We start from the raw sequence: 13445 nt of genomic DNA, 5'->3' as shown, positions 1-13445 counted from the left end.
GCAAACTGAATGCACATCAGTAGTATGGGATACATTGTCTTTCCTTTACTATATATTAACATGCAAACTGAATGCATATCAATAGTATGAGACATTGTCTTTTCTTTACTATATATTAACACGCAAACTGAATGCTCATCGATAGTATGGGATACGTTGTCTTTCCTTTACTATACATTAACACGCAAACTGAATGCACATCAATAGTATGGGATACATTGTCTTTCCTTTACTATACATTAACATGCAAACTGAATGCATATCAATAGTATGGGATACGTTGTCTTTCCTTTACATTACGTCTTTGACTTCTTTAATAGCTTTATAATTGATGCCTTCTTTAATATATGACAGCACTTTTATTTTCGAATATCTTTCTTTACAACTCAAGTTGTTTTAAAATCTTACTTTTAATACATCTTCTAATGTTCAGCTAGTTTGGGCACAACTGTCATGGACCTACCAAATAGATGTACTATCATCAGGTAGAGCAATATTATCACAGTCATTGGTTTGGGTCTTCTTTTGACGAAATAATGTACTATTTTTCAGTTACATATGGTAATGACACATCAGCTAAGAAATGCCAATGTGTTACCGAGTCAAGTAATCATTATGATCTTTACCACCAAGCGAGGCAGAAATAAACAACAGTATGAACTCTGCGATGCGAGTTTTCGACACTGGATGGGAGCTCTTGTGTCCAGTACACATATATGTATAGTGACATTGGTTGTCAGGCATTCTTTTTAGTGGAGCTGTATATCTGAGAGGCCTGAAAGTCATTATTACTGAAAATTAACAAAATTATTTCTCGTATAAATTATAAAGCAATAGTTGTGAGGTTTTCAATGATAATTATTAATTGCAAACTGCCAAAAATATTTTAAATAAAATAGATTTCTCAGCAAACAATCTTAACATATTATAACTTCTATGATGTCAAACGTTTGAGAAAAATAAAAAAGAACAAGCTTTATATGTTCATTTTCATACCTATGGAACAAGCTCTGTAAAAAGGAAACAAAACGAAATTGACGAGAAAAAAACAACAAACAAAAAAACAAAACAAGAACCCCCTCAAAAATTTCCACCAGGTCAAAAGTTCAGCTCTTGTATGAAGGTCTTGATTAGACTCCAAAGTCACACTGCTGTCCATTTCCTTTTCAACTTGATTGTTGAGAGAGAGAGAGAGAGAGAGCAAGATGAACTTTATAACACAAGAAGTGTATTGTGCTTTTCTTTATAAAAAAAAAATAATAATTATAATTTCAAAAATCGGATAGCCAAGGAAAGGAGTACCTCGGAATCAAAACCTGATACATTTCCGATAAACGATTGGTTCCATCCATTCCAGCTTGTACAGTTCTCACTCATGATGATACAATGTATCACCCAATATAAGAAAAGGCTCTGTACATGACAGACTTGTTGATAAATTTGGCTACTAGTTAAAGCTCGATTTAGTGGAATTTGAAGTTGTTACTGAATGGCATAGCACCTGTATATCAACACATGATAGTGTCCGAGCACTTTCATTACCAACACGTGCAGAAAATTATTTCTCAAATTTGGAAAACTGCATATTGCTATTTATACCTCTAAACACACACACACACACACACACACACAAAGCCCTAACGAGGTTTTTTCTTCTTCGAACAATCCCATACATATATATGGTAATCAGCGGCAACTAGCAATGAGACAGCTGTGAGACTGCAACTCCTTAATGCCCACCATATTGTTTACATCAACGTCCACTGTTGACAACATACTTTCCCGGGCAAATAAGTCTGTTGTAATATTTGTTTTACTGATATTCTGTTACAATGGTGCAGAACCGATCTATTGGATGATTGCATGTGCTATCTCTCAGCTATTATTAGCACACAATTAATGATTGGCCTACAATGGACATCTGTAAACATCACTGTCCTGTGCCATAAAAATGGCATCCGCACACAGAGCCAGGTGACATTTGACCATAAATATATGGTTCCCTGCATTCAAAACAAAGTGATGTCATCCATAAATATATGACTCCTGCACTACAAGGGTTAATATATCAATTCAATCTAATGACAAAGTCCTATACAAAAGGTATAATCGAAAATGTAGTTGAAACCGTTTTCCACACAATTCATTTGATACACTGTACTGAATTTAGTTCGTACAAAGAAAACTAGGTAAATGCTAGAATGTTTGCATTAGCCAATAGGATGAACTGAAAGTCAATCAAGGACCTTAATTCAAAAGAACTCAGCAAAACGTACTCCTCCTCATCAAACCCATCCAAATCCTTGCTGAGATGAAGGCTGAGAGGAAAACAGATGAAAATCCAACAGAAAATAAGGTTACTAATCCCAAGTATCTATGTGCAGACGGATGGATTAATGGATTAGTGAAATGGATTTACACTATATCTAGCAGTGAGTCATTTATATGATAAGCATAGAGTTTGTCATGTAGGATACACAACAACAGTCTACCACCGATTTTCATTGTGCTAGTGAAATATGTTATTTAATCTTATCTAATTTATCACCTGGCTCAGCAGCAAACAATGCCTTGTGGAGTCCACCATACAGTGGCGAAGGTCCTCCAAGTTTCAGTGATTCTACAAAACAGAATGAAAATTGTTGCATCTAATTTATCACCTGGCTGCAGACATAAAGCATGATGTCCCACCCAGACAAATTATCCTGACACCAGGCTGACCAGCCCTAACAATAAACTCTTAATGGTGAGCACCAAGTGAGGTAGGTGCTAGTACCAATTTTTAGAAGTCTTTGGTATAACTCAGCTGGGGTTCAAACTTGTGACTTCCTGTATCCAAGATAGCTGCTCTAACCACTTAGGTCACTAGAGTGGTTGAACTCATCCACATCTTGAACTTTGTGTTAGGAATGGTTGGCCATGAAGTCAGGATATTGTGACTGGGTGGGACATATTGCAACATGTCTTTGGCATGATGTCCCAGTGCTAGACATCCCTATAAAATGCCACATTGCAGAAATATAAGTAATATGAATCAAGTTGTTAAAGCTATATTAAAAATCCAAAAGCACACACTCACTTCATCTCTACTTTCAAATGAATGAAACAGCTGAAACAGTTTCTACTACATAAATATATATGGTTTGTTTACAAAGTAGTTCCCTCCCTCCCATCCATCCAACCATCCATCCATCCATCCATCCATACATACTTACCTACATACATACATACATACATACATATATACATACATACATACATACATATGTACATACATATGTGCATACATCCATACATACATACATACATACATACATACATACATACATACATACATACATACATACATACATACATACATACATACATATAATGTAGAATCATCTGCTGCGAAAGTGATATAGGTAAAGGTGAGCATGCATAAAACAAACAATGTACTGAAACATGTTTCTAAAACTAGTTGGAACTAACTTGCTTATGTAGTAACAAATTTTTTTATCCGTTACACAACAATTTTTACTCTCAAATGCCTGCAATTGCTGAATTATTGCACCTGTCCAAAGTACATTTATACACATCTACCACATTCCAATTGAAGTACCTGTGCACCATCAGCACAAAAGCATGTTTTAGTGAATCATGGAAATATCAGCTATTTTAAGCTGGCTTTTGAAGTGCCACCTTTGGGAAAACCCCTATTAGAAAGTATCTGTATTGAAGTAAATGACATCACATCATGGTATTGCTATTTAACAAATAATCATAATCTGCTATACAAAATAACTGGGTCAGATTCTCCATTATCCAAATATGAAAGCTGCAGATCTCATGTAGCACTTTCTTGCTTTTGGATGATTAGAATTATGACTAGGAAGTCTTCAATAAGTCGGACATAATCAGAATTATGATTAGGAAGTCTTCAATAAGTCAGTCATAGGCTCAGATAATGATGTAAGCAACACTAATTTTTGATAATCTGTCAAATTTAGATAATTTAGTGATACAGACGTAGACAACAAACCACATGATAGAGGCTGAAAAAGGTCAAATATAGTTGGTCATATTGGCTTGACAGTGAACGAGTTCTCTCAAGATTTTAAAGCATACAAAAAGGCTTTAGTGAAAAATACCTATACAGCCATTACGATGAGATTTTACACCAAAACCCATCAATAACAAATATGTACAAAAAAAGTAAAATCTTTAAAATGTATCTTGGCATACAGTACACTGCAGGGCATACAGAACACTGCTAGGCAGGCCTATGCACACAGAACCATTAAAGTGACAGGTGTTCTATTTAAAGTACACTACACTGTAGTTTTGGTATATCCACTGGTTTTGCAGGTGCACTGAGGTCAAGAGTCAATACCAATGAAAGTAGCCAATAGGTTTGTTTTATTTAAAGATATTTTTCAGCTTATGATAGGCTATATATGGTGTTCCAGTATATTTCATTAAGGAAGAATTGTACAGTAGCTAATAGCATGGTGTAATGGAAGGTAGCAATATTATCTGTATGAGAGAATAGAATCATTATAAAAAGTGTTCCAAAAGTAATGTAGAAGCCATATAAAGTGATATAGAATATTTATTAATGTTTTTTATGCGGTCCTACTAAATGTTTGGTGTTTTTTATGCGGTCCTATGAAATGTTTCGTATTTGTTATGCGGTCCTATGAAATGCTTGGTATTTGTTATGTGGTCCTATGAAATGTTTGGTGATTTTTATGCAGTCCTTACAAAATGTTTGGTATTTGTTATGTGGTACTTACGAAATGTTTGGCGCAGTCTACTCAGATCCATTGTCATTGTCTGAAGAATTTTTGTCTGAATGCCAAATGTAGTAATTGCAAACGTTTGTTCTTCAGTCACAATTTCTCCCTCTGCCTCTGCAAATAGAAAATTGACAAAATTAAAATAAAACATTAAAAGGTTGAAAATTTAAAATCTTGCCATTAAAGATCAGGTTCCAGACTTGGCACTCTTATTGTAAATTTTCTCCTGTCATCAGTTTTGTTGAAAATACACAAACTTTTTTTAATGTTGATTTTAAAATACAATCATGCCTGTCTTAACAAACAATTGCATATAAGTAACTCCTACTCAAAAATATTCATATGTCTGAGTCCATTTTCTGACATTTATGATCATCTGTAAACTCCATGTAGTCTGGTCACCTGTCAATAAAGGACATATTTTGTGGTCACTTATCTTTAACATAGTAATCAACATCTCCAGAATAAAAAATATGAAGCAGTCAGTGTGTCATAGATACAGTACTCTATCAGGTAACACTGTCCATGGTGGTCATGGAGTCTGTCATATCATAATGAGGCACACTATTATATACTTAAGTATGAAATATAGGAAATTCTTGGCAACAAAATTTCATTTTTCTTGAATTCCTGGATTTTCACATATGTGATATATATATATATATATATATATATATATATATATATATATATATATATATATATATACATACAGAAATTATATCTGGAGCAACAAAAATGAGCACTTTGTGAGCTAGAACAAAAAAAAACAGAAATGGCATTACATTTCAGACATGGAAAATTTCTGCTGAAAACATTTTACTCAACACTGTCCACATTATGAAGTTATTTTCCCTAATTTCCTTGTCAACAATGACAAACTCACTGTGATGCATTGCTAAATGTGGTTTGCTTTGTGGTAATTACAATTTTTACAAAATGTCAAATGGTCAGATGTAATTAAAAAGTTCACAAAATGTCAAAAATGTAATCTGCTGCAACAGATTAGATTATTCCAACACTACTACTCTCTTAAGTCACTGATATTTGATATGTATGCTTCTAAAATTGTAAAAATAAGAATCATTGCCCTCAGTGGTGTTTTCATTTTCTGATGCAAGATTTATATGAGAAAAACAAAACAAGAAACCCATGTGGGCCTGAGATCAATCACGTGGTGTACATTTGCCATTTTCAAATGCAAGATTTATATGAGGAGAATAAAAACAAGAAACCCATGTGGGCCTGAGATCAATCACCTGGTTGACATTTGCCATTACCAAATGCAAGAGCAGTTGATAAGAGAAATATGGGTCAGTAGGATACTTTAATGGCAGAAATTTCATCTGTGCAAAAATAATTGTTTCAAGGTTTCTCAAGTTGTTGTATCTTCATCCATATTTACAGCTCATATATTCATCCCTATTTTACATTTGATCTTTGTATGTCAAAGTTTCCCATTTTTAAAAATAAACAAGCTGTATAAATGTTTTCTACTTTGAGTAGCATCATCTGCACATATTTCAAGATCTTTAATACCCCATATGCATGCTCTAAAATCTGGTCAAATTCAGTTGAGTTGTTTTATAAGGGAAGTTGTTAAAATGTTTCACAATTTTTATATAATGGTGGCCATGTTTAACGACAGATTAGTACCACTGTGTATACTGGAAAGGTTTTCAAGCCAGTGTGTTTTTTTATCCATATTTGTCCAATCCTATACAGTGGTTTTTTATTTACCAAAGCTGTTTAAAGAGGTAGTTGTTTAAAATAAATGTCAGCTATATTCGATGATGTATTAGCATTATTCATATAGATTGGAAACTCATTCATGCCAGGATGCTTTCAATCAAGTTTTGTCATATTGTATTCAATGGATTTGAACTAGAAGTCACTGCAAAGTTTTGTTATTTTTAGCAATGGAAGTCATACTTGATTTTGTCTCAGCAACAGTTGTATAAAACTGAAAGGATCTTAGCTGGATGCAATCTCTTCTGTGTAGTAAAGTCCTGTTGGGTGCCCTTTGTGAAGTAGTTCAAAAGTTTTTCTTTTTTGTAAATGTGGCCAAATTTGATGGGAGATTAGCAGCATCATTGGATAAGGATGTTTTCTGTCAGATATTATCAATTCTGTTCAGAGTTTTGTCAGGAAGAAGTAAATTTTTATATTTTCCATAATGCTATCTATATTTAGTGGCAAATCAGCATAAATTGTACAAATCTGAAAGCTCCCCTATACCACTCAAACTTGGTCAAACCTGTTAGGTGACCTATGAGACAAAGTCATTTACAGATTCTTCGTGGCCACATTTGAAGGCATATCAGCATCAATTATACAAAAATTCAAAATTCTTCATGCAAGGGTGCTTTCTGTCAAGTTTGCTCAAATTCTATTCAGTTGCTTTGAGGGAAGAAAATGAATTTCTATTTAGGTAACCATGGCCTTTTCTATTTTTAATAACAGCAGTCATATCTGAAGGTAGAAGACTGGTATCATTTGTAACAACTTGAAAGACTTTCTTGTCAAATTCCAGTTTTTGAGATGTTACTTAAGGGATTTTATTATTTTAGTAATGGCAGCCATGTATGATATTGAACAGCATCTTTTCTATAAATCTGAAAGACTTTCAAGCCAAGATAAACAGTGACAAATTTTGTAAACATTAGTCCTGAGGTTTTTGTCAAGTTTAAAACTGAAACTGTTGATGGACACTGATGCACAGTGCATGACACATCATGCAATGATGGATCCAGGGTGGTACCATGAGCTCACCTGGCAATAGTGAACTGAGGCAAAATAAGAATTATTTGAGAAATATTAACTGAAGCATCAAACACTTAATGCAGAAAAGATGCAGATTAACAATGAGGAAAATATGTGCACAATTTATGTTAGGTTTTATCTGATTGGACTTTTTAGAACTATAGGAGCAACCATGTGATCAAACACAAATTCATTCATGTGTACATCTGATATAGTTTGTGCCTTTGAAAGCTGGGGAAGTAGTTTATTAACATTTTATTTAACTATTAAAAATCACACACCCCCCCATATCATTTTCATAGATTTACATAATTTCTATCATCTCTGACAATTGCTACAGAACTCTTCACCCTGATCTTGTACAATTTACCAGAAATGTATTTTACTTTCAATTTTTTCTTTGTCAAACTTGTCCTCAAAACTTACTAAGTGTGAAGGTACAAGTTTGGCAAGTTTCTCTAGCACTAATTTTAGTTTCAAGTGTAATATGTTTGATGAATCAAATAATCAACTCAGACTCTACATAAAAAAATGTTACTCTTTACTTGAAAAACAAAAAGTGTTACAAGTCTATGTTTTAAAAAAAATAACAGAAAAGTGTTAAAGACAACAAGCTTTGTAAAATTTAACAAATAATTTTTTCCCCAGAATACAAAAGTGAAAATGAGAAAAAAGAATTTACTGTATTGCAAATTAGATTACGAAATAATCCAAGAATTACAGACAAAAGTCCTAATAATTTAAAGTCCTGAATAAAACTCAGTACAAGTCCTGAAGAAATACAAAAACTGAAGGTGCTCACATGTCTGTTCTAGCTTATAGTGTTGATGTGTCAACAGTCTTTTGTTGAATCACAGTAATATAACTCCTGGCTTGAACTCAGTATAAATTCCAGTGAATATCTTTATCCAAGAATTTTATCAGAGCACTTTTGTATTTCCAGAGCAAATAATCACTTGAATTAAAGAAATAAAATTCAGCTCAACTGGTCACAAAATAATACAACTTGAAAGTGCTAGATGTTAAAGCATGAATGACCAAGTCCTCACAATCACATGATTATATAGTTTCTACTTGACCTCAGGTCACAATTAGCATTTTCTAAAAAAAAACATTACCTAATGGAAACTAACCTTCTAGAATGATCCTGATGTTTACAATACAATAACCTGGATTATGTATAATTCACTAAGGAAACTCCATAACTTTGACCCAAATAAACATACTTACCTATTCTATTAATAAAGATTCTGATATTAAGCCCATTCACAGAGAGAATAATTTAGCTACGCATTAGATGTTTACAATGAATAAAATAAAAAAGTCAATGAGGTCAAGCAGAAATGAACTCAATTTTGGACAAGGTCAAGTCAACATACAATGTAAGATTAAAATAGCATGTAATGAAATAAAAAAATTAAAACTAACAAACAAACAATTAAATTAAATATACATAACACAAGAAATAAAATGATATCTTACATCATTAAATAGAGTATTGACAAATAATAAGATACAAAGTAATAATTCACTATTCATCATTAGAGAAAATGATTAACCAATCAGAACATTGCTCTGCCATTTACATCATGTCAAGAAATAACCTTGTATTTGCATAAGCAGGAATATGTACAATTTAATGAATTTGTGATTTGCCTCTGGCAGTGTACACCACATAGGTTATGACATAAATGGCTGACAATGTTCTGATTGTGACTTCTGCTGCCATATTTTGCCATGTCAACAAAAGTAGTTCTGTTTCTCATGGCTGTTATTTCATCATTGAATGCAATTAATGTCATGATGACTTGCTGATGTATAATCAGGCAATAGTTGGAGAGATTCAATAATTTTTTTTCCAAAACTGTAGACATTTCATTGATAACTGATAATGGAAGCGTGTCAAATTGTTTTTCAAACTCTGTCTTTCACTGTAAGAACTGATTATACAAGTATTAAGCTGGATATTCTTCAACAAAATTTTCTAATTTATAAAATTTTAGGAAATATCACTACTATTATATAAGTCTCTTATATTCAACTATCATTGGAAAGCAGTGGGGATGTTCTGAATGCATCAAAACAGTTGACTTTAAATGCTGACAGGGAACAGGTAACTCAAGATTGACTAGAACAGCCAGAGAAGCAGGGTCTGGATTCAGTATTCAATTTAGCTGATACATAATGACCAACATATTTTTGGGATGGAAAATCAGTGGATGGATAATTTGCATAGAATTAGTTATCAGATATTTTATTTTTTAATGAATTTGTTACTTAAGACTCAAATTATTTTTTATGTTTAGATGAAGGCAGCCACAAGGTCTTTAAATGTAGTACATTTAAATAAACAATACAACATTTAATATGCAGTATAACATTTAATATGCAGTATAACATTTAATATGCAGTATATTTAATATATTTTATAACATTTAATATACAATAAATCTGAGATACAGTATAACATTTAATATACATTATAACATTCAAATTTGTATTGTGAAAGTGAGATAAGTACAATTGCAACATTACTGGTTGCAGTTATTTCCCCTGATGATTCACTTCAGAAGATCAAGACAAAGAACATGCAAGGCATGTAGATTTATTCCACTTTAAGTGGATATCAAACTGATTGCTGCAACTGATGCGGAAAACATGTGACTTTCAAATATTTTAATGCAAAATTTTAATACTGTTGATTCCACTGCCATAACCAAAATCAAGCAATGGAAAAGGCTTCAATGATCTCTTTGATTTTATTATCAATTAATTTAAATACTTTTAAAAGATATTGCAAATTCACTTTTATCCAAAGGATACATATTTCACAGATTTCATAGAAAGGAACCCCCCCAAACCTCATATCTATACAGAAACCAGGATCCATCCTGCATCATTGGAATATCCATGAACTAAAGAACCAATTAAAAGATAATTTTCTATGAAACCATGAAAAACCCAATAAATTTATTGTACATACCATTCATAAACTCTGTAAAAAAGTGTGTTGTCTGTCCCCATGCATTGTTTGTCTTCATACTTGCAGAAATGTCGATACACAGTACAGTCTTTAGACATTGAGAATCTATATGAATAAAATACATATTTAGCAATGAAAATGATAAATTGCTCTGCCACTGTAAATGTAAAGGACTCTTTCAAAGATAGATCAGTGGCATAAAAGTGAAATTTTGGGTCATCCTGCGAATATTCAGAAATACCACCCCTACTCCCGAATTACAGGGGCCATTGGAACCTTAATTACATCACAGATAGATATACAGACAGACAGACAGACATGTAGGTAAGTATGTAGATGGAGAGAGAAAGAGAGAGAGAGTGTTCTTGATACTGTTACTTATCCAAGTACCTCTTGTCAACTTATGTTTTTAAATTAACAATTACAGGTAGCATTCACAAATCAGAAAGTCATCAAAAACCATTAACTTGAAATAATATAGTGGTACCCTACATATAAGACTTTACTTGTCAAGAAGTATTACCCCTCCAAGTTTTATTATTCTAACTTGGATATTATGCATACAGCATGCCAAAAACTTATCTGGTCATGAACTACAAAGCAAATAAAGCTGAAATATAGGTCATGGTGACCTTCTTGTGTTTTAAGGGGTGGGTGGTATTAACTGAGATGCATATCATCATTATATGTATGATTCTAGCATAACCAGTAAGTTCACCCATATCTATGAAGCATCAAATAGAGGCCATAATGACCTACTTTTGTAATAAGGATCATCAAGTTCATCAAGATTAATCTGCTCATCACATTGGGATAATATACAAATAGCAAGCAAAACCTATGTGGTCATGATCAAAGGTCAAAAACAAAAACTAGTAAAGACTGAAATGCAGATCACAGTGAATAACATATGTGCATATTATTAAGTTTAATGATTCTAACATGAACAGTGCTTCATAATATAAAATAAAAAATGTAAACAAAGTCACTGAAACATAAAATATGGGTCAGTGACCTACTTTGCACTCATCAAGATGCATTCCCTGAATTAGTGTCATAATTCCAGGTATAACATTGCGCATTCACAATGCAACAAGAAGTAAAAAAACTTAATAAAGAGTATACAATGTCTGTAGGCAGTTACCCACTCCATAAAGGTTAATGCTATGAAACCCATTTCAAACTGCTGCATAGGACATAGTAAGGAAAAAGGGTCAATATGCATTAAGGCAGTCATATATACATATGTATATGTATTTACATCATATATACAACATCATATATACATATGTATATGTATTTACATCAATATGCATTAAGGCAGTCATATATACATATGTATATGTCTTTATGTCATATATACATATGTATATGTCTTTACGTCGATATGCATTAAGGCAGTCATATATACATATGTATATGTCTTTATGTCATATATACATATGTATATGTCTTTACGTCAATATGCATTAAGGCAGTCATATATACAAATGTATATGTCTTTACCTCATATATACATATGTATATGTATTTACGTCAATATGCATTAAGGCAGTCATATATACATATGTATATGTCTTTACATCATATATACATATGTATATGTATTTACGTCAATATGCATTAAGGCAGTCATATATACATATGTATATGTCTTTACATCATACATACATATGTATATGTATTTACGTCAATATGCATTAAGGCAGTCATATATACATATGTATATGTATTTACGTCAATATGCATTAAGGCAGTCATATATACATATGTATATGTATTTACGTCAATATGCATTAAGGCAGTCATATATACATATGTATATGTCTTTACGTCAATATGCATTAAGGCAGTCATATATACATATGTATGTCTTTACATCATATATACATATGTATATGTCTTTACGTCAATATGCATTAAGGCAGTCATATATACATATGTATATGTCTTTACATCATATATACATATGTATATGTATTTACATCAATATGCATTAAAGCAGTCATATATACATATGTATATGTCTTTACCTCATATATACATATGTATATGTATTCACGTCAATATGCATTAAGGCAGTCATATATACATATGTATATGTCTTTACGTCATATATACATATGTATATGTCTTTACGTCAATATGCATTAAGGCAGTCATATATACATATGTATATGTCTTTATGTCATATATACATATGCATATGTCTTTACATCAATATGCATTAAGGCAGTCATATATACATATGTATATGTCTTTATGTCATATATACATATGTATATGTCTTTATGTCAATATGCATTAAGGCAATCATATATACATGTATATGTCTTTACCTCATATATACATATGTATATGTCTTTACCTCATATATACATATGTATATGTCTTTACGTCAATATGCGTTAAGGCAGTCATATATACATATGTATATGTCTTTATGTCATATATACATATGTATATGTCTTTACGTCAATATGCATTAAGGCAGTCATATATACATATGTATATGTCTTTATGTCATATATACATATGTATATGTCTTTATGTCAATATGCATTAAGGCAATCATATATACATATGTATATGTCTTTACCTCATATATACATATGTATATGTCTTTACGTCAATATGCATTAAGGCAGTCATATATACATATGTATATGTCTTTATGTCATATATACATATGTATATGTCTTTACGTCAATATGCATTAAGGCAGTCATATATACATATGTATATGTCTTTACGTCAATATGCATTAAGGCAGTCATATATACATATGTATATGTCTTTACATCATATATACATATGTATATGTATTTACGTCAATATGCATTAAGGCAGTCATATATACATATGCATATGTCTTTACCTCATATATACATATGTATATGTCTTTATGTCAATATGCATTA

General features: G+C 31.9%; 1 protein-coding gene across 1 annotated transcript in view; it reads right to left on the bottom strand.

Annotated features, from left to right (window-relative positions):
* LOC149800808 (uncharacterized) overlaps positions 1-13445 on the bottom strand; it is a 101324-nt gene that overhangs the window by 55973 nt on the left and 31906 nt on the right. The window contains exons 8-10 of the mRNA XM_089954800.1: positions 10525-10629; positions 4776-4892; positions 2549-2620 (exon numbers count right to left, since the gene is read on the bottom strand). Of these exons, the coding sequence (XP_089810926.1) occupies positions 2549-2620; positions 4776-4892; positions 10525-10629 (294 nt within the window). The remainder of the gene's footprint in view (positions 1-2548; positions 2621-4775; positions 4893-10524; positions 10630-13445) is intronic.

Source organism: Sinohyriopsis cumingii, chromosome 4, assembly GCF_028554795.1.
Source record: "Sinohyriopsis cumingii isolate HCF-2022 chromosome 4, ASM2855479v2, whole genome shotgun sequence".
NCBI lineage: Eukaryota > Metazoa > Mollusca > Bivalvia > Unionida > Unionidae > Sinohyriopsis > Sinohyriopsis cumingii.
This window is presented reverse-complemented; position numbering and strand designations above follow the sequence as displayed.